The sequence below is a fragment of the Saccostrea echinata genome, unplaced genomic scaffold (assembly GCF_033153115.1).
Source record: "Saccostrea echinata isolate AGI-Se365-2 ecotype Australia unplaced genomic scaffold, CSIRO_AGI_Sech_v1 ptg000052l, whole genome shotgun sequence".
NCBI lineage: Eukaryota > Metazoa > Mollusca > Bivalvia > Ostreida > Ostreidae > Saccostrea > Saccostrea echinata.
Window position 1 is genome coordinate 10,660,001 of NW_026889801.1, and position 22,853 is coordinate 10,682,853.

The following is a 22,853-nucleotide window of genomic DNA, read 5'->3' on the forward strand; positions in this document are numbered from 1 at the left end:
GAAGCATCCTCAGGTAGTGTAGATTCAAGTTTGTTCAAATCATGACCCCCGGGGGTAGGGCGGGGCTTCAATGGAGGATCAAAGTTTTACATAGAAATATATGGGAAAAATCTTTAAAAATCTTCTCCTCAAGAACAGCAAAGCCATGATGAGTCATATTTAAATGGAAGCATCCTCAGGTAGTGTAGATTCAAGTTTGTTCAAATCATGACCCCTGGGGGTAGGGCGGGGCCCCAAAGGAGGATCAAAGTTTTACATAGAAATATATGGGAAAAACCTTTAAAAATCTTCTCCTCAAGAACAGCAAAGCCATGATTGGTCATATTTATATGGAAGCATCCTCAGGTAGTGTAGATTCAAGTTTGTTCAAATCATGACCCCCGGGGGTAGGGCGGGGCCATAATGGAGGATCAAAGTTTTACATAGAAGTATATAGAAAAAATCTTTTAAAAATCTTCTTCTTAATAACAGCAAAGCCCTAATTGATCATATTGATATGGAAGCATCCTAAGGTAGTATAGATTTAAGTATGTCCAAATCATGACCCCTGGGGGTAGGGTGGGGCCCCAAAGGAGGATAAAAGTTTTACATAGAGATATATAGGAAAAATCTTTAAAAATCTTCTTCTCAAGAACAGCAAAGCCCTGATTGATCATATTTATGTGGAAGTATACTCAGGTAGTGTAGATTCAAGCAGGGTTCGACACTAACTTTTTAAGGCTTTAGTCCGGCCGGACTAGTGCTTCCGTACTTTTACTAGTCCGCACGCGATTTTACAAGTCCGTCAAAAAAAAAGAAAAAGATACATCTATGTTTTTTAACATTAATTAAACTTGACAATTAATATACGTTTTATACTTTTTTTGAAATAAACAAACTAAGCATATATTTGAAATCGCAATCAGCAAGTTCGACCATATTCCCGATCTCGTTCTTTTTTTTTTTTCTTTTTTTTTGTCTTTACATTACATATCCAAAACGTCCAACATCTTTCTATAAAGTGTCATACTAAATCATGTTTGCTAAAAACTTTTTACTTCATATCGATCACTCAGAGATCTAAAAATACATGCGGGGTTTTCCAGTAAAGTTGTCGAGAATCGGACATCGGTAATTTATTCATATTGTTTTCCAGAAATTTTTATTGGTCCGCTCGGACTAATTAGCCACAGATTTTATTAGTCCGAATGAAAATGTATTAGTCTGAGACTAACGTTAGTGTCGAACCCTGTCAAGTTTGTTCAAATGTTGCCCCCCTGGGGTTGGGTGGGGCCACAATGGAGGATCAAAGTCTGAAATAGAAATATATAGGAAGATTTCTTCTGATGAAGAACTGCAAAGCCATGATTAGTCATTTTGATATGGAAGCATCATCAGGTAGTGTAAATTCAATTTTGTTCAAATGATGACCCCCGAGGGTAGGGTGGGGTCCAATAGGGGGATAGAAAATTTTACATAAGAACACATAGAAAAAATATTTCTTCTCAAGAACAGAAAAGCTATGTTTAGTCATATTGATATGGAAGCATCTTCAGGTAGTGTAGATTCAAGTTTGTTCAAATGATGACCCCCGAGAGTAGGATGGGGCCACAATGGAGGATCGAATGTTACATAAGAATATATAGAAAAAATATTTCTTCTCAAGAACAGAAAAGCTATGTTTAGTCATATTGATATGGAAGCATCCTCAGGTAGTGTAGATTCCAGTTTGTTCAAATGATGACCCCTGGGATAGGGAGGAGCCACAAGGGGGGATCAAATTTTTACAAAGGAATATATCAGAAAATTTTTTTAAAATCTTCTCAAGTACAACAAAGCCATTTGTTATTTTGACATGGAAGCATCATCAGGTAGTTTAAAATTCAAGCACCCCCCCCCCCCCCCCCCCCCCCCCCGGAATCTTTTCAATACTGAACTGATTTGTGCTTTTGCCTATCCACTGTGCTCAGGTGAGCGATGTGGCCCATGGGCCTCTTGTTTGTTTTACCTTGTGTGTAAAAAAAGTTCTTTGAAAATGTATTTTGTTTCATGTCTTATTGACAGGCACGGATCATCAGATCAAATTGGACACTAGGCGTCTCATTTGATGCTTTGCGCCTCATCTGATCAAACGATCCATGCCACTCAACTCGACACGATTTAGTTCTTTTTAAGATCAGATTGTTACTCTTGTAATAACAAATATATGTGTTAAATATGGATAATGTATATATTTCAAAGTTCCCTGTATTTTCACTATATATGAGAAATTCAGCATAATTTGATGGTTTTTCTATGATCACTTGGTTATTTTTAGTTACTCATTATGATCAATTAACAACTCTGTGCTGCCGTGTAACATCTTCTGGGATGCGAGGAATGTATTGGTTAACCATTCTCGTCCAGTTATCATGTTTATGAAACAAAAATAGTGAATGATGTAAATTATCCTGATTGAGTTGTTATATGCTGCAGAATTCATGATTTATTTTTTTTTTTGTAATCTTTAATTTATTAAAATTCTCTTTTTATTGGTCATTGGAATATGATCTTTCAATACCAACAATTAACCTATAGGATGATCTGGACTCTGCTATTATTCAATTTTGTTACCAAATGTAATTATAATATAAATGTTAATTGCTAAAGAGAAAGCTTCTGACATTTTAAATACTATATGTACATGTTGTGATTAAGAGAATCTGTGCAGACTCGTTTTCTCAGGATTAAATATTTTTGAAATGTCATGGTCATTAAATGGAAGGATGGCAATTAAAGATCCTGGCATTATAAAAATACTACATTAAGATCTAGAGAATTATCTAGATAAACTGATGTTGAGATGCTATTGTGAAAGCAAAGTAATTTTCAGTGTTAATTGTTGCCCACAAAAACATGTAAATGTCCACAGTTTATACAGATAAGTTCTATAGCACCAGAGCTTATTTTACTTTCGTGGCCTGGTCATGATTATATATTTATTTAGAATGAATTTAAATGATTGAATTGGATGCTTCTAAAAGCAACAGACAAGTAGGAAGTGTACATTGTATGTTTCTTAAAATTGGTGAGGAGTTTCTCCAAAGAACATATTTACATTCAAATGATATAATTTTGGTAATAAAATGCAGTATTTTTTTTTTTTATTTTTGTAATTTAAAGTCATCTTTTTATTTCTGTATCCTTTATCACCAGGGTATTTGTGTGATGGTTACGTTTATCATGAATTGTCCCTATTGATTTTTCAATTATTGAGATGGCTGGTTCTTCATGACTGAATATTTAAATATGTATAATAATGGATGATTTATAGCACTAATTTAAAGAGACACCTATCTCTGACCAGCTTTCACTTGACAGCTCCATTACCTGTGTAAAAAAAATTGATTCTGGACATGTACATGTACATCATAACTGTCATTTGATAGATGAGTTTGTGATTTAACCTAAGTGGAAGGTCTAACAAAATAGTGTAGCATGATTTCAGTACATGTATTAGTGCGTCATTTTGTGATTGGTCAATTTTTAATTCATTTTAGGGAGTGACGGGTTGCCATGACGACCATGGAGTCACCGCAAATCCAGGTAACGTCATACGATGACGCCAGTAGAAAAGTCCCAGATGACGACGATGATATCGACAAGGAACTGGAATCATTTATTGCCACCAGAAAAAACGAAGATGAAAAGGTATCTCAGAGTCTAGATGGAGGCAGATTGACATAGATACTGTCTCCATGGTGACATAATTATATAGCATTTTTTTGGCTTTGGAGAAACTTTATGCATTTTGTGAATTTTCCTTTGAGTGAATTTGCTAACCAAACAACGTCAACATTTCTTTCTATATGTGACAAGGATGAAATGCCTTATTATCTTTTGAAATAATCAGCCCTTTTCACTGTTGCAAGTATCGAGCAATTGTTCCTATCATATCAGGTCATTCAAAGTTTTTTCTATGTTTAGCGTCCACACACGGGTTGGTTTTGAGGTTCTGAAATTAAAAACAAACACAAATTAAAATTGACAAATACAAATCTTTGAAATGGAATTTACTCTTTTGGGACCAGAAACTCTCTTTTTTTTTTTATTAAAATGTGTACCGAAAATGTTTAAGGCATAAATATATAACAGAAATTGAACACATGTATCTCAATTTCTGTAGATCTATCAATATTTAATGAAAGAATAAAGGAAAATTATGCTGTATCTTCAAAATACTAATTAAGCCTTATTTCTGGAAGCTAGGGGTAAAGAGTTCGTGGTAATTTTGTTTCTTTGCTGAAAAAGTTCACAGAGTTCAAACAAGGTTTATAATAGATGTATGCATTGTAACGTAATATATGCTAGCTAAGTTTGTATTTTCCAATCTTGCAGGGTTTTGACAGTTTTTGATTTTCTAAATCTTTTAATGACTTTGATAGTTTTTATTCCCAGTACCCCCCCCCCCCCCCCAAAAAAAATAATTTTTTTTGTAGAGATTATTGTGGAAGTAGAGTATATTACAAGTGCTTTATTAAAGTGATACAACCAGTGCTTTAAATGTTAACAATTCCGTGTAAAGATCAGTGTGTTATTATCTCCGTGTATTAATGATTATTTTAGATTTTTATCAGCTTGGATGTTTGCCACTATAGTGTATGCCCTGTTAAGTGTTGATCAATAAAGCTTTTCAAAAATTTAATTCACCAACTGAATAAATACATGTATTAAGTAACCATTGAGAAAGTCACACAATGAATTTGAACTCTGATGGAAATAAAATCGTAAATATTCAATGAGTTTTTAAAGTAAAATTCAGCACATGGAGTATGGTTTGATTTATATTTAACTGATTCAGAATTTATAAAATCAAAGATGGGACCCATTAATATGGTATTAATTGAGAATATTAAGTGATTGACAAATATATATGTATATTTTTTTCTTGTGGTAAATTAAACTCTAATATGTTTTTAAAGGCTTTTTAAATAATAAAAATTGCTTTGATCCAATGAAATCTTTTAACTAACGTAATCCAGGTTGAATAGTTTTTTTAAGCAACAATTGAGTATGTATCTTAGAAATTAGATCTGGAGTAAAGAAAAACAATTAAACAGACCGACAAAATAATCTTTAATTCATATAATTTTTTTGATTTAAAAAATAAAACCATGGAGACTATATGTATATGTCATCTATTAATTTGCATCAAGCACAGTTTTATATAACATCATATGACTTCATTGATACAATCCAATCTCAATCACAATCTGTGGATTGAAAACCAAGACTTAAAAATCATAATAAAGTGAAACTTGTCTTATCTGAAATCTGTGCAGTCCATTTCACTTTGAATTCTGACGTTTATTTTCAGTCAGACATTTTCTATTTTCTTTACACAGTGCAATCTGACACATTGTCTATTCTGATGCGAAATATGTGTCCCCAGTACGAATAAGACACGTTTGACTGTACCACCAAGACTCCAGTTTCTATTTGTCATATGAGATATGTATCAACCATATTTGATATAAATGTTATTGTGGCAATACCAGAGAGACCAACTGTCAACTGTGTTTAAACAAAAATTCAATAATAAAATTTACTTTGGATATTTATTCAGTTGCTGAATTTATAACAGTTGCCACAGCAAAAAAAAAAATTAACATAAATTTTTGAAAAAATAAGAGAAGAGAAAATAGATGCTAATTCAAAAGCACTTTGGTTTTTTTTTTAAAAAGTCTTTATTTCTTAGATCATTTTGAAAAGTAAACATTAGATAATTTTAAACACCAAAGGAAGTTCGTTTGTAGACATTTTCAGTTTGCCAGAATCCTTAACCCTCTACTACATGTATGTGACTTTTAAGAGCACTATCAATTTGCACAGTCTTTTTTGGAAAACTGAATAGTTGTGTCAATATTTAAAGTTGCCAATCCTGATTTTAATATTGTGTGAAGACAAGCAGGTGCTTTCTCTTTAAATCTCCTAATGTTTTACATATATGTTTGTTAGTTACATTGACAAAAAATGAAAACAATCTGATTATTTTAAAACCAATAGAATATGCATTTAAATCAGAGGGAAATTTACGTGTTATATTTTTAAAAAAATTTTGAATTCCTAAATGTTGTGTTAAGCCCTCTCTGCACTAATTTTGCCATTAACGTCTCGCTTATCATTCGCTTCTTATTTAACACTTAGGGATACTACACATGGAAACAAAAATATTTTCCTGTTGTCGAGCAGGTTCCCCCAAGTTTATCATGTAAATTCTAAGTTTATACAAGGACTGTTGACATAGAGACTATTATGGGTCCCGGCAAATCACCGGCGTATAGTTAATGTCTTTTGAATTAAAGTTCTCTGACCAGATAAATAGCAGCCCCTTACATTGCTGATTATGATGTGTAACATTACAATTAAAATATTTACACTTATCTTTAGCTATGCATGCATGTAGTACTTTGAGGGAATATAAAATGGACAGGACTCATAATCCACATAGTGACTTATAAAGGCTTAAAAATTTTCACATATGCTTTAATTAATTCAGAGTTTGGAAATTCAGATAGAATAGTATGTTGTAATACATTGTTTAGGAAGAAAATTATCTGGAAATTTTACCTTTTATATAAAATAAAAATGGTTTATATATTTCTTGAATTTTGATTAATTTTTTGTTGTTGAAATAATGTATAAGGAATGTTATCCATGGTTATCATGATTATAAAAGTAGTTTTTTTTATCCAGTATAACCCAATTATTTAAAAAAAAAATAGAAAAAATGAGCTCAGTGTTAGTGTTTTGAAGTCATTAGGAATTTTAAAGAACAGAAGCAAGAATTATTTCTTTGCAAAACAGTAATCAATGATCCTGATGAACACAATTTTTTTTTAAAGTTATAATCCCTTCATGTAAGGTCTTCAGAAAATGCTGGAAGGAAAATGCCTTTACAAGTTTATGGCCTAAGAATTATTGATTGGACAGTATTAATTCCAGCCCATGGATTTAATACTTTGATGTATTTGCCAGGCATCCAAGTCAGATGATGAGTTTTTGTCTTAAGCAGAAAAGTTTTTTCTTGTAGGAAGAAGATGAAAGCTTATCAACTGGATCAAATGAAAGTGAGGCTGAGAAGCCAAGCCAAAAAGAGGCTGACACGGATCAGAAATCGGAGCCAAAAGAAACAGTGAAAGAAACAAGAGAAGAGGAGGAGAAAAGGGAAGAAGTGAAAGTGGAAAAAGAGGAAAAAAAGGAGGAAGCAAAGGAAGAGGTAAAGGAGGAAATGGAGGAAAATTTGGAGGAAAAAAAGGAGGAGGAAAAAGTGACCAAAAGTGACAGAGACACTGATGTTGATACGGACAGTGATAAAGTTGATTCACGGCCGAGTTCTGCAATGGCAGACAGGAAGGAGGAGGAATCATCCAGAGAGAAAATGACGGACGATGAGGACTCCGAACCAGATGATTACACATTGACCGAGGACCAGAAACGAGCCCTGAAAGAGATAGAGTACCTGAAGAGTGAAATGGGATTACCCGGTAAGTGTAGATTAATTGTTAATCAAGCAGAAGGACCAATCAACTAAAAAATATCCCATTCATAAATTTTGAATAAAAGCTCCAAATTTATTCCATTTTGCATTTTAGAAAACATTTTATAGTGAGGGAATATTAAGTTTTTTTTTCCTTTTGCCGTAGGCATGGTTTAAAGACGTGTGTTATAAAGCAAAATTCTTGTAATTCAACACATTGCAATCTATCAATACTCTGTGATATCTAACCAATTTCTGGCTCCATTTTGTTGACTCCTTATCAAGTCAATGCTTGAATGTAGAAGTCTTGAAAGATAGAATATACAAGTTTATTACACAGTTTAATTAAAAAATTCCCCAGCGAATGAACTGTTCATGCCCTTCACCATAATTGTGAGCAGGGCCATTAAAAGTCCTAGGACTGATATTTTATTTAATAGAAGTGCTAATAGTATATTAATAGAATATATTTCAAATTAATTTTTTAAAAACCATGTATTTTAGAATTTTTCTGATATTCTTAGCTTGACATATTTTGATTCAAATTCTTTATTTCAGAGGAAGATCCCCCAGAATATGACGTCAAGGAAAGATTAAAAACGTTAAATGAAGAACTTGCCAATGACCCAACCCCTGTTGAAAAAAGTAACTCTAAAGTGAATTTTAAAGCTAATCTAGTTGACTTAGTGGCACCACCTCCTGACTACCCAGAAGAAGAAACGCCCAGAGAGAATTCAGAAACACCACAGTCTCAAGAACCTGGCAAGTCAAATGAAGAGAACAACGAGAAAAAAGTTTTAATCGAATGTGACGGAAAGTTCGAATTAATTAGTGAGAATGATATTAGAGCTAAGGACATGGGCCTGCCAATTTTCAGTAGTGAAAAAGAAAATGTAAATAATAGTAACACATCAGACTCAAATTCTAATGGTGATTTCAATCGCAAACCTGCTCCGCCTTCTCAACCGAGACCTGCAACTGCCAACGGGAATTCCCGACGCACGCGACCTGGGTCATCAAAACAGCGAGCCTCATCTGCAGGTTCACACAGAGGGTCTGTGTTAGGTGACTTTAATTATAATTCGCCATATGCGATGTCGCAGCACGATAAAAAACTCGTCGAAGAACAGACAAAACAGCGAGAACAAAGAGAGAGAGAAAGAAAGCAGCAGGAAAAACAGGAAAAGGAGTATCAGGAGAGAGAGAATAATGATGCCTTTCAAGCTTGGCTCCGTCACAAGAGGGAAGAGGCTCGGGCTCGTAAACAGAGAGAGGAGGAGGAGAAAAAGAAAAGCAAACAGTCCCCCCGACAGGTAAGATTGGGGATCACACTGTGTAAAAACTGGTGGAAATATCCATCCTCATATTCCTGCCAGTTATGTTGTGCTGTTTTTGTGAAGTATGTCTTTTGTTTGTCTTAAGTGGTCTTTGAACTGTTTGTTGCACTTTAAATGTTGACTGCAAGTGGGATTTTGGAAAGAGTTTTTTAAGAAAGAAATCTTTGAAATTTTACAAAGAATTTCGTGAGCATTAATATACTTTTGATTATTAAACTCATGGTTAATTATGTATTTCAAAACTTTGATAGCAGATGGTGTTTCCCATCATATAATGTTAAATATGATTTTAAGAAATTCTTTGACAAAGATTTTCATATGTATCTGAACACTGTGTACATGCATTTATGAACTTGCAGTAATTCATTTAATGTGTACATGTGTGTTCATCCATTTGTCTTTATATAGGCATGTTGTCTGGCATGCACTATCATCCTGCAGTTTCCAAATATCTGTTAAAATTAATTATTATGGGGAGAGTCATGGTTCTTAAACATCTTCTGATAATTAACATTTTGAGGATTTCATGTTTGTAACAGAGTTGTCTTTCTTTGTGAGCTTTATAATTTGTATCAATTATATATATATTGTAAAATTCTGATTTTTACTATTTCTGTTGTGAAATTAAGTTGACATCCATCTCATGGGCTTTTTTTTTAATTTGTCTAAATAATGTAGAATAGGTAGACACAAATTAAATTAAATTGTTGGTTCAAAATTTATCATGATAAATACCTAGACATTGAATAGAACTAATTCAATTTTTAAAGTACATTAAATGAAGAATCAAATTAAGAGACATACACTTTATTCTGTATATGTATTTTGATGGGAGTCATATTTAGTGCAATCTTATGAGCTCCAAATCATGAATATCGCCAGAATAGGATTTTTTATACCGGTAAATATTATAGTTATCGTAAATACTTATGGCATTAACTCGTGATTACGCCAAATAGTCCATGACATTGTGTGAAATTAGTACATGACTGTACAATATTCCAGTACTTGCTTTTCACCTTTGTTTCACAATCTAACAGATCACACCGTCACACGCAACCCCAACCACCTTATCCCACCATTACAAAATCATTGGATGACATCTAGAGAGACCGATGCATTTATTGAAGTCCTTCTTCATTTATTATACTACGTGATATAAATTCATAGTGGTGGGAAAGTCATGGCCAGGTTTGACTGCAGTAGGTACCTGCAAAGTGCCCTTTTATAGTTTATCACAGTGTTTGTTTTGAATTTGTTTAAAAGTGGTCTAGCTATAGTTATAAGAGAAATTAATCTGTAACTGAGCCACGTATATATCTCTTTCTTTATAAAGAATGAGTACTAAATATGAAATTAATTAATTTACTTATCCAATGAGCACAAAAATATATAACCAGAAATTTACATCCCATAGTTTCCTCATCCCTTGATGATGTCATTTCCTGTTTAATTTAGATATTAATAGTAGCTATAGCTGATCAACTCTCCATCTCTAATTTTTTATTCCTCTCAGAAAATCTTGATCAGAAAATGATCGAATCTTTTTGGAGAGATATAAGATAAAACATTCCTTCACAAATACTTGATAGCCATGTGAAAATGTCAACTTAAGATTTTGCTGCGTGTGTTTGTGTGTATGTTTCGATCTGTGTATGTGTTTCTGTGCGTGGCTCTGATGTCTACTTTGTGACTCTGTTCTAGCAGAATTCCCATGGTAACAACTCCGACATGGAATCATATGAATCTCTACCCCAAAGCGAAGACCAGGTAAAATATAAAAAAGAAAAAAACAAAGGCCTGACAATCGAGGACAAAAGAAAAAAAATCAATTCCTTTTTGTCAATATTGTCCGTGCTTTGGATTTTTAAACAAAATTTTATATATTGCCATTCTTGAATTTCCTTATTAAAAACTTGCAGATTTTTAATCTATTAAATCTTAATGATAGATTTTTAATTTTACACCTTGTTTTTGGTTTGTTTTTTCAGATATATTTTTCATGAATGAAAAATTTAATATAAAAGTATTGATTAATTGCTCAAGAATTTCATTAGAAGTATTCGATGGTCAAGATATCTATAAGGAATTTAGTAACATATAAACATTATAAAGATTTAATGTTTTTGAGAATTTTTGAAAATCTGCAAGTTAACCCTTCTGACATACATTGCTCTGGAAAGTGTACACAATCAACATTATTTTTTAATACAGAAGCTATGATCTAAAATCAGAATCAGAAAAAATACCTAAAAATGAAAAAGAGGAATGCTGCACACTGAAAATATTAAATTTAAATTCTCTGGGAATATCTGCAAGTTCTAGCACAGGGCATGGTATGGCATGTAAGAAAATTTGAAGTTTAATTTCTATCAAGTTTGTTTGGAAAAGCAATTTTGCAAAAAAAGCATTTAAAAGGATTTAAAGCAGAGAAAGGAATTTTTTGAAGCTTAATTAGGCAGCAATAAAAATGAAAAGAAAGACATTCTGTGCATTAATTGAAATCAATATTCTATGCACTCACACAATTCTTTCAGAGTTGTAGGTGTTACAAAATTTGGCTTGCAGTTCACTTTTTGTAGACAATTTTTTCGAGTTGACTGTTTCAAATTTTGGCAGGCTGTTAATTTTTTCTGTAGAGAAACTGTCAAAGTGTAAATGGATTAAACTAACTTAAAAAAATTGATAAATTTGAATTTTCTCTAGTGTAGGTAACTCATTAGACCCACAGACATTTTGATAATGTTTCAATTTAAACCTGAAACCAGCAAGTTTGAAATATTGCTTTGAAATCTGCATGTGGTAGTACTGCATTGCACACTGAACATATCTGACAGTGTATAAAAAGAGGGGAGGGGGAGAAATTTTCAAGCTAGTTTTTGTATGTTGGATAAGGATAGGAAAATAATGAAGTGTAAACATTGCTTTTCACTTGTATCTGCATACATATATGCCTTTTATCTATCTAAATATTGCCTTTCCTGTAGGGCGATAGCAGAAATATTGGCCTGATCTCCTTCCAGGATTTGTACATTGATCCAGAGGTTATTGATAGAATTAGACCAATAGTGCTAGTAGGGGTCCAGTGGTGACACATAATATCAGATACACTTCTTTTGGGGGCAGTTGAACTGCCAAATTGCTACAGTGATTAATGGATTTCTCAAAGCTTGCATTTATTTAAAGGGATATTTCACTTCTTCACTACAGCATATTGAATTCCGAAATGAATTCATTTCCAGTTATATGCAGTAATTTGATGTAAACTTGAGAAATATTACTGTACAGTAAAATTCACTTGATGTTTAGAAATGTGAACTTTCAGTGGAATAGTCATAATTTTATTCTTGGGACGGTTGGAAAGTTTGATTTTTTTTTTCTAACTAAAGAAGTGAATCAATTTAAATTAAAAAATATATTACAGCCAAACCTTGTTATCTCAAACCTTATAAGATAAAGATATCTGATGATCCAAGATACTGAGGATAAAATTCATAAAAAAATGGTCGGGACTTTTAACTCACTTTAACATATCCATGGTATATAAGATATTGAAGTTCAGATAATGATCGAAGTTCAGCTGTATAATTAAATTTTTTTTTTCTCCAGATCACTGTTTATAGGTGTAATATTTCAAAAAGAAAAGAAATATTTGTTATAGAGATATAAAAATTATTGTCAACAGAATTTTTATACATGTAATTTGATCTTTGAATATTTGACAAGAGTCCCTGCTCTCCCTTTTTTGCCTGAACCCCAAAATCTATGATCATATGTATTTGCTTCTCTTTAAGAACTTGTGCAATAGATCATGGGTTTGGATTACAGTTTCATTTTGACTTCAGTACCATGTTTTGTATTTTCATGGTAAGAATTGATCATACCACTGAAATCAAGTGTTGTAATATTAACATTACTCTGCACTTTTGGGCAGTATTTTAAAAATATAATATATTTTCATTGATACTTGGAAAATTGTATTAAGTTAAAACAGAGTGAAAGGCATTTTTTGAAAATCTATAATTAAAACTTCTACACTAGTTATTGAAATTAAACCTGTATAATTTAAACTTATTAAGAGAACTTCTACTATATATGTGGCCTCATTATTCATTTAATATAAAATTTGCATAGAAATAAATCAACACTATTGTTAAATGTTTGCTTTTTGATTGTTTATTTTGAATGTCAAGATTTGAGACAGTATGGCTGCATTTCTGTTCTTGTTCATGTGAATTGAAATTAAAAAGAGATGTATCATGCAAATTGGAGAAAAAAATTCAAAATTATAATAAGATTTTTTTTAAATTTTAGTGGTACCTTTATCTAATAATGTTGATTTATTGCATGGAGTGCAGGGAATGACGAAAATTTGAATTCTAAATAATATAGTTATTTCAATTCACTGACATTTGCATAATATTTAAAAAGTTTCACTAAATTGATACATGAATTCAAATAATATTTTGGCTTTGAAGTACATGCAAAAAGTAGAAAATCTCTTAAAAATCATAAGAGTTAATTCTCCAAATGTCTTTTTTTCAATTAGAGGTTGTGAGTTTTATTATTGTTGTATTTGTTGGTTTTCCATGAATGATGAATAAATAAACTTTCTTAATTACATTGTACTATTAATTATTACAATTTTTATTACTAAATATGGACTTTTTTAAAAAAATGTCATTCCTTGAACTGTCAGATTTTTTTTCTTATGGTGAATGGTTACTCTTTTCATTAGTTTGCATTAATGTGTTATTCATTGCTTAGTGAAACAGTGCTTTGCAAATTAGTTTGAACATATTAGATTTAAAGGACATGTTCTATTTTAAGAACCAGAAAGTATTCAGAAAATGACAAACCACAGCAGATTGAAGTACCATTTGATCTAGATGCAAAAGATAGCAATCAAGAAGGTTTTTTTTTGTATGAAATAAAAGATAAAAAATGGACCCCAAACATATCATAATCTTCTTAATTATACTTTGACAATATTACATTTTCAAGTCTCTTACTAACAGACAAAGCAACAAATTTGCTAGAAAATATGTATTGGTTTTCATTAAACTGTGTTGTTAGGGTAATCAAAATGGCCCACATTGCAAATTTTTGTACTTCATACAGTTGAAATCTGATATCTCAAACTCTGATATCTCGAATACCATGGATATGTCAAAGTAATTTAGAAGTCCCAACCACTTATTCTTTAAGGATTTTGTCTCTGATATCTCAAATCTTCAGATTTCTCAAAGCTTTTCTCGGTCCCATGGAGTTTGAGATAATGGGGTTTGACTGTATATATTTCACATTTTGTTGAGGAGAAAAAAAACAATTCTGAAAAATTAGATCTGTGTCATATATTTTCCTTGCATGATAACAAATGTTGTATTGCTTTGGGGGGGGGGGGGGGGAATAGATAGTTACATGTATTTAATTTAGTCTGGTGAGGGAAAAGCAGTCATATAATTTGCAATCTGCTAGAAATCATTTGTCTGGTAGATATAGCCTTTGAGGAACAGAAAATTTTAACCATGCATTGATCAAATTTTAGCCCACCCTGTCCTAAGAAACCACCAGTTTGCCTCTGGTTGAGTGGGACATTAGAAGATTTAGAATTCTAGTTTCTGGCACAGACTAAATTTTTTCTGCTTATTTTTTATGCACAGCAGGGTCAATGGTCGGACACCTTTATGAAGAATAGGAGTTTGATGCAAAGAATCTTTGGCAAAACTGTAATTTGCAACTTGGAAAAGAGTGTGGGAATTGTATGAGTTTGATATGGTCAAGCAGTGTTGCAAAAAAAAAATCATTTCTGGTTTTGGTTGACTCTTGAAAAATGTAACACCTCTATTAATTACAGTTAACATATTTTATAGTTAAAACTTAATGATATACATTTTATTATTACCTGTAATTTCACAATAAAATAACTTTCAAATCCTTACTTTTAAACCATTGCAGCTCTCTTTATTATAACTTTTCTTTAAAATTGAATATATATATATATATATATATATATATATATATATTATATATATATATATATATATATATATATATATATATATATATATATATATATATATATATATATATACAAATCACTCAAAGCAGAATTAATTAATTTTCCCTTTAATTTTGACAAATTAAACAGCATTATTTAATTTATCTAAAACATTGCATGTATGGCATATTTAGACATTAACGAGCTTTAATAAACAAATAAGCACGATCCACTGTCATTTAGAATTATTTGGTTTCCTCATAAAATTGATGAAGTACATACTAGCTCTCTGATTTCATGCACATTTACCCAAACAGATTCTGAGAACTATGGATGCATGTGTCATAGCTGTTGAGGCAACATCATCTGATGTCAGGGTTGTTAGAAATATTGAGGCCTTATCATGTCTGAAATATTATCTCTTGATTCATCCATTTATATAATTATTCCCATTTCCAAAATTCTGTAAAAGAGAACATTAAGCTAAAATCTGAAGTAGAAATGATTTTTTTTTCACTCGAATTAATAGTACAACACTTCAGTCTATTAAAACGCACCACCTGCTGTGGACATACATGTACTAAAGCACTGTTTGATATTATACATGCAAATATTATTAATAACTTCAGATTTGTTATCAATATAACTCCACTCCTCATTCCAATTTTTAGAATTTATCTTGCTAATGAACTGTCAGGTAATTAATATATAACAGTGTACCTGTAATCTTTGCTAGTAATTCTATCAGAGCTATACATAGTATAATACAAGCCTTTAGTAATTAAAGATCCAGCCATTAAATAAAGTATTCCAAAACATGAACAGTGGTTGAATGTAAGAGCTTTATTTATGGTGAAACAAAACCACTCAGTTGAATAAGTCAAACCTCATATGTCATTTTTCAGATAAATTGGACATATTGATTTAATTTAGTATGATCATATGCATTATTTCTTAATAATTTAATTTTTTACTTGTAACATGCAAAGGGTTAAAAAGAATTAATAGCTTCATTCCTTATTAAAGAAATTGAAAGGTTTTTTTTATTTTATTTAAAAATTTAGCATTTCAAATTCATTCTGTCATTTTAAACATGCAGATCATTAAAGAAAAATGACATCTACAAGGATAGACATGTGGCTTTTTTTAAAGGATTTTTTAAAAAAAAAAAGTGAACTGATAATTTTGTCAAGCAATTATCACATGCACATTGCAGAGTATAATACCTCTTCTCTAAGTCTTATACTGGGCAGTCAGAGCACTTAATTAATTAAAAAAAAAAAAAAAAACAAAACAAAACAAAACAAAACAAAAAAAAACTTTGTTATGCAAAGCTGGATGATTACCGGTACCAGAGTATATATAGTATTGTATATAAAACAAAAAAGCAGTTTTAAAAACATATTCTGACATAGATATACGTACATGTACAATGTAATTACTAGTAATCTTTATTTTAAAATTTTATATAAATATGTATATTCAAATTATTACATTTCATTTTGAGATTAAAATGTTACTCCTTCTTTTCAGAGTAATTGCTCAAACACTTGCTGATATTGCATGTAGAAGAGATTTTATTTACGGAAATGGTCTTCACTGTTGAGTGAATCATTTTCAGAGATGACACAGAATTATACCTGTGCCATAAGAGTCTCTCTCTCTCTCCCCCCCCCCCCTTTTTCTCTCTCACCTTTACCTACATTATCAAATGTAAATAAGTTCCCAAAAATATGATTTAATTTCAGGATGAAGAAGTTAAGCAAGCCTACTCAACTTGGCTAAAGAATAAACAGAAACAGCTTAAACAAGAAAAATTGCTGAAGAGACGCGAGGAAATGGAATCCACCGATGGCTTCTACATCCGCTCTCGGCAGGAATGTGACCAGGCTTTTAGACAGTAAGTGTCCACTATTTAGTCAAGTGTGTTTTCCCTCTGTGTGTTTTCTGACCGTGTCACTCCTAATGGTGCTTTTTACATTTTTTTTTTTTTTAATTGGCTTAATTAGAGCTAATACATGTACATACCAATGAATAGTTGCTAGCAATCTTCATGGTATTTAGTGAGATCTGAAATGGTATTGTTTTATCAGAAAATTCATTTTAATTTAGCAGTAATCATCAGAGAATTTTGATTCCAATGTACATTGAAATCAGCAGTATTTTTATTGACTCAATTTGTTGTAAATATCAGATTCTGAAGCTAGGATAAATTGACTACTAGGTATAATTACTACTACAAATAAATATGAGTGTCTTGGTCAAGCACAGAAACTTACAATATCCTGATATATTTAAGTAATTTGCATAAAAGGAGAGAAATTTAAATTATTCAAGAAATAACCTTGTAAAGTTATATCCCACTAGCATCACCAAAGGTCATGCATGCAGACTAAGATCATGTGATGCTTGTGTTTGTGTACCTTTTATTTTCAGAAATAACTGTGATTATAAACTACTAATATGGCCTTTTCTGTTTTATTTTATTCTTTAAGCTTATTTTTAAAAAAAAAATAATTTTTTCAACACTGCACGGTGCATGAAACTTGTTCAACTGACCTGAAAGGGGTTTTCAGTTTTTAAATGTAACCTATCATGATTTTTTTTTAATTTCACAAATTTCACTGCAATTGTTTTCAATCACCATTTATTCACTTTTAATTCATCCATATACCGGTAAATATTCAGCATTTTTTTTTATTTAACTCATAGTGGATGCTGTCCAACAGTCAATGTAAAACTATTTGACTGATGCAGTACTGCCCAATCAAAATCTTAGCAATCCACTGCATTTCAAGTCTGATTTTCTGAGTATAAAAATTTGCCTTGAATGAAACTCTTGCTTACCACAAATTTAAGAAATCATTTGATTAAATCTAGCAAAAGATGTTGAGCAAACCAGAAAAGGCCAAGTTTTTGAAGTGTGAAAGTAGATTTTGTGAAAATTTTCAGTTGTTGTGTGAAAGGATTTTGGCTTTGATAACATTATGATGATAGTATTAATCATGGATAAAAGTTTGAAGAGTCATGAAGATTAATTTGGATTTTAAGGATTTCTTTTCTTCTGTAAAAATTTGTGGTAACAACTGTTTCGTCATTGCAGGTGGCTTAGGCAAAAAAATGCAGAAATTCGGAAAAACCGTGCTAACGAACGCCAGAAAATCAAACTACAGAGATTGATGGCTAGAAGGACCAGGAAAGCTAACACGCTTCGGAGAGCAATAGTCTTTTCTGACGCTTTTCGATTTTGACAGAATAATCATCAAGTTAAAATTTTAGTTACATACCTTTGATGAATTTTCTTCAACTGCATGGAGATAAACTGCAGCATGAAGAAATTAAATCCGAAAATTTCCCAAAGAATCAAAAACTAGTCTGCGAGGCTTTTGGGAGTTTGAAAGATTGTGATAAAAGATTTTGTGATGAAAAAAAATGTTTTTGGTTTTTAGTGCTAACTAATAAGATTTGTTATTACAGATGGATTAGAAAAAAGAATTCCGAGTCTCGAAGGGCTCGCTTTATGGAGCAACAGCAACACAGACTTAATCGCCTGGCAGCGAAGAAAACCCGAAAAAACCTCTCTGCTCTGAAAGCTATGAAGCAGTCTAATGCTTTTGTTTATGTGGACTACTATGGGTACAGATATTAGTTTTGAGGATTCCACTATGGGACCAATATCCTAACATTCAATATTTTGTTTTAGGTAAAAAATTATTTTATATTATTTTGCAGATTTCTCATATTTCTTCATACTAGTTTTTTTTTATGCATATATGTATAAATCTTATGTTGGATTTTTGAAAAAAAGAAATACTGATCAAGATTTCAAGCAACTTTTGTAAACTCATTTAATTAAAATTTAATTCTAGGGCAGACATTCCATAAAAATATTTATTTGACGATGATTTTGCCATTGAGAGTTTTGTGTCTATTTAGTGCTGATGAGGAGAAATTGTGAGATTCAGTTTCTGTTATGTGGTATTTTAGATATAGAGGAAAGGTATGGCGAATTGCACAAATTTTTGATTTCTCATTATGATATAAATTTGATAATTATTATTTCTCCCAGAATATTAAGTAGCTAGGCATTATAGACAAGTTAAGGAAATTGATTAGGATGGACCATTTCATAGAAACCCTTGAACTGAATTCTTCCTTTTGACATTATTTGTTTTCATTGCATTGGTTGAATTTTTTTTCTCTGCATTATGTAAGTCTCTAATGAGGGCTTTTTCTTTTTCCATCCTCTGTAATTATACATGTACTTGCATTTTATTATATAATCTGCTATAAAAAACATTTATGATTTCTGTGTAATCAGTCTTTAGAACAGGAAAGTAGGAGAAAATTCCAAGAGAAAAATCTGGATCCCATATTTAATTTATGCAGAAGAAATTGAGGCATATAATGTTTTAAATATATAGAGTGTCTTTTATTTAGTTGTATTTTAACTTTTGTTCTGGTCCAGAATAATTTTTTTAATCATGAAAAGTCAGAGACAATGTCTTCTCAGTAAAAAAAAAAGAGCTTTAAAAAATAAAAGGTCATATAATAAAAACAACAAATTGAATTTTTTTAAACAAAAATCCTGGTAAGTGTGATGTATTTATCATTCCAGTCATGTTCTCCTAATTTGTATAATCTCTGCTCAGAAGTGCCATCAACATAAATTAACACAAAAACAAATCTCTTGTTAACATGACAGAAATTCTAGTTTGTCCATTGCAGTTTCAATTAGTCTCAGTTTATTATAGAGACACTCTTGGTATTTTTAATATATACATATATATTTTCCTTCATCACTAAGTCTTGTCAGAAAAATATACAATATAATACTGTATGCAGGGTTATTTTCACCTTGTGTTATATTTTCCCAATTACCCTTGCATGCTATTTTGCCCCGTTTTAGATTCACCCATGCACAGTTGTGTTAAGAAATAAATCTACCTTCGTTGAATTTGCCTCCTTAAAATTCAGCTACGTGCAGCGAGGGCAAAAGGGGAAAAAATAGGTGCGAAAATTTCCCTCTATAAAGTAATTCAAATAAATCAAAGGTTTTGCAACATGATTTTTTTCCCCTAGATATATTTATTTTCGTGACTGAATGGAGTAATTTGGAGAAGTCTCATGAGAATAAAATATTCAAACTTCAAGCATTATGCTTAACACATAGGGTGAAATATAATGAAATGGAATTACTTGACTATGCAGTTCAGGAAATGGTTTTATCACTACATGTGTATACTTTTTAAGTGGAAAAAATAATTCTTTGGACTCTTAGCATATGGCATTTATAAAAAAAAAATCATATAGAGGCTATAAGTATGACTTCTTAACTTAAATAGGAGTTAAAACTGTAGTTGGGAAACAGAAATATTTTTATTAAGTTATAGTTTTATGTATTACAGCATATGGAGTCTTAATAAGAATTCAGTTAAGAACCATTTTTTTTTAATTTTTCAATTTACAAATTATAACAATGATTTAAATTGTATATATATATATATATATATATATATATATATATATATATATATATACATATATATATATATATATATATATATATATATATATATATATATATAAAAATTGAATTGAAAGTTTGTCAATTTGTTTATTTGGACAATTGCTAGTTTTAGTCTCTGTTGAATTTTTAAATGCATTTCAAGTAGAAATTTAAAATAAGAAAAAAGATGCTTATCTTATTTCAAAATGGCTTTAAGGTTTTTGTGCCATAAGCTTATAACATGCTTAATCAAATCAATTTTCAATCGAGTAAACACTCGCCAGAAATCAAAGATAAAAGCTTTTCTGTGATATTTGTTTGTAAAATATGTGTACTACAATAAAGATTGGCTTATTCAAATGCACTTTGATATAAAACATTTTTAAATGAAATGTTTATGATAATCAGAATTTTGAAGTCTGAGCTACTTCATTGCTATCAATCTTTTTTTTAAAGATTGTGAAAAGAGCATGCTTGATTATCTGTCATAGAACATTTACAGAATTTAATGGAGGGTTAAATATATGTTTTAAGTATGGAGATTTTAGTAAAAATTACTTTCGAATTTTTTTATTTCGATCTATACAGAAATGTGTATTTTGACCCATAATATTTTGAATAAACATCATAACAAAACCCTGGTATTAAGTAATTGCAATGAAGTTTTAAAAATTATTTTGAAGTTCTGTGGACAGAATTAGAATAAATTTAATCATGCATGTCTCTTTTGTATAAATGAAAATTACTTTCGTAAATGTTAAAGTAAAAATTATTATTTTGCCTTACTTTTGCATGTTAGGATTTTCGATCCTTAGGTAATTTGTAGTTGCATCAATTGATATTATTAATAACATGAAAAAAGCTTCATAACTAGATATGTGATTGTTACTATAAATAGATAGCAGTGTGAAACTAATGATACTTTGTGAGTGTGTAAGTTAAACTCTTAGTAAATATGTGATTGTGAGAATGTGAAATATGCATATTGTAATAAAAATGTGGAAAGAAACATAGTTTGATTGTATGTATGTGGGAAAATACAGACAAAACTGTTTGATATCTTTCATGATCAGTTTCTGCAAAATGTTCTAAGTCCCTATGACGGAAGTCTCGTGGTATTGCGTTTGCTTCGTGATCCTGGAGGCTCGGGTTCGATTCTCGTTCGCCGTGCCGCGTCAAATCTAAGACGTACATTGTAAACATAGGTAATGACTGTTCATTTGCCAAGCAGTAGGCATTAGAAGTGAAAGTCGCGGTACCTGCGGATAAGACATTAAAAACCAAGGTCCCGTGTAACGGTGGGCGTTGGCACGATAAAGAACCCTCACTGCTCAGTGGCCCTGAGTGCAAAGTGTAGGTCTAAATTTAAAGCCCTTCACGGTATACGGTGAAGTCTCTGTATGAGTGAAAAATTCTTGAATGGGACGTAAAACAACATACAATCAACCACTCAATCAATCCAAGTGCCTATGATTATGCATAGGCAGTAAAACTGCATTTTCTGTACTTATGAATGATTTTGAAATATAGTATTCTAAATTATATTATACTAAAAAAGGCAAAATTGGACATTTGAAAGAAAAAAAAGCAAATGGTTCTCAATAGCAGTATTAGAATTTTCCTCATCGGAACGTGTAAGACATTCAACTGGTGGCTGTGATATTCAATTACCAACTACTAAGCAGAATAAAATAGTAGAATGTCATTAAGAACGAGTTTCAAATCTGGTATTCCTGCTGAATTCCATTCAGTTTCTTCTTCTTTTTTTAAGATTATTATACAATAGAACCTTAACATTACTTCTGCAGTATTCTTAGAAAAGTTTATCGGAAGAGTTCAGTGATTAGCCAGGTGTACTTAATGTGTGTAAAAAAGGATACTAGTATGAATATAAATCAAGTCATAAACTTTCATCTATTACCATCATTTGCTGCTAACTTCTAACTTTCATGAAATGCTTCTAACATCTAACTTTCATGAAATTCAATGATTAAAAAATTCACAGGAATAACCCAAGAAGTGATTCGAGTCTGTCTGGCTGCAGAAGAAATGTTATAGGATTAGAATTTCATGTTGCCTTTGGGAAATCGATTGAAGGACTATCAGCCCGATGTCATTGTCTAACGGTAATATACACGATTCAAGAGGATTATCATGAATCCGAAATAATTAATACTAAGTTCCTTGCATGTAACGAGAAATTAGTTTGAGGCCACATGCAATACATCCGTACAGAGTTCCTTAACATGTCGGAAATGCTTATACATGTTATTGTATCTGTAAAGGAAAGACTTGGAGCATAACACTCCTTCAGGAAATGTTGTTTACATGAATAAGAAGTTTTACGGTATTACTCTAAACTGAAATATGGAGATAACGAACTGTAATCAAGCTCAAAAGTCCAAGGAAAAATACAGATCGGGAGCAGAGCAAACATGGACCTCTAAAAGACATCAAAGGTGGGATCAGGTGCCATGAGGAGTAAGCATCCCCTGTCGACCAGTCACA

General features: G+C 31.3%; 1 protein-coding gene across 3 annotated transcripts in view; it reads left to right on the forward strand.

The window, feature by feature from the left end:
• LOC133203917 (coiled-coil domain-containing protein 181-like) overlaps positions 1–19,382 on the forward strand; it is a 23,738-nt gene extending 4,356 nt beyond the window's left edge. The window contains exons 2-7 of one of the 3 annotated variants that reach the window (XM_061339710.1): positions 3,519–3,669; positions 7,052–7,505; positions 8,057–8,811; positions 10,540–10,605; positions 16,585–16,736; positions 18,314–19,382. In XM_061339710.1, the coding sequence (XP_061195694.1) occupies positions 3,535–3,669; positions 7,052–7,505; positions 8,057–8,811; positions 10,540–10,605; positions 16,585–16,736; positions 18,314–18,485 (1,734 nt within the window). In that variant the 5' untranslated portion in view covers positions 3,519–3,534 and the 3' untranslated portion in view covers positions 18,486–19,382. Of the gene's footprint in view, positions 1–3,518; positions 3,670–7,051; positions 7,506–8,056; positions 8,812–10,539; positions 10,606–16,584; positions 16,737–17,939 lie in introns of all 3 variants that reach the window. The other 2 variants (XM_061339711.1, XM_061339713.1) reach the window with 2 other exon arrangements.
• Positions 19,383–22,853: the final 3,471 nt, after the last annotated feature.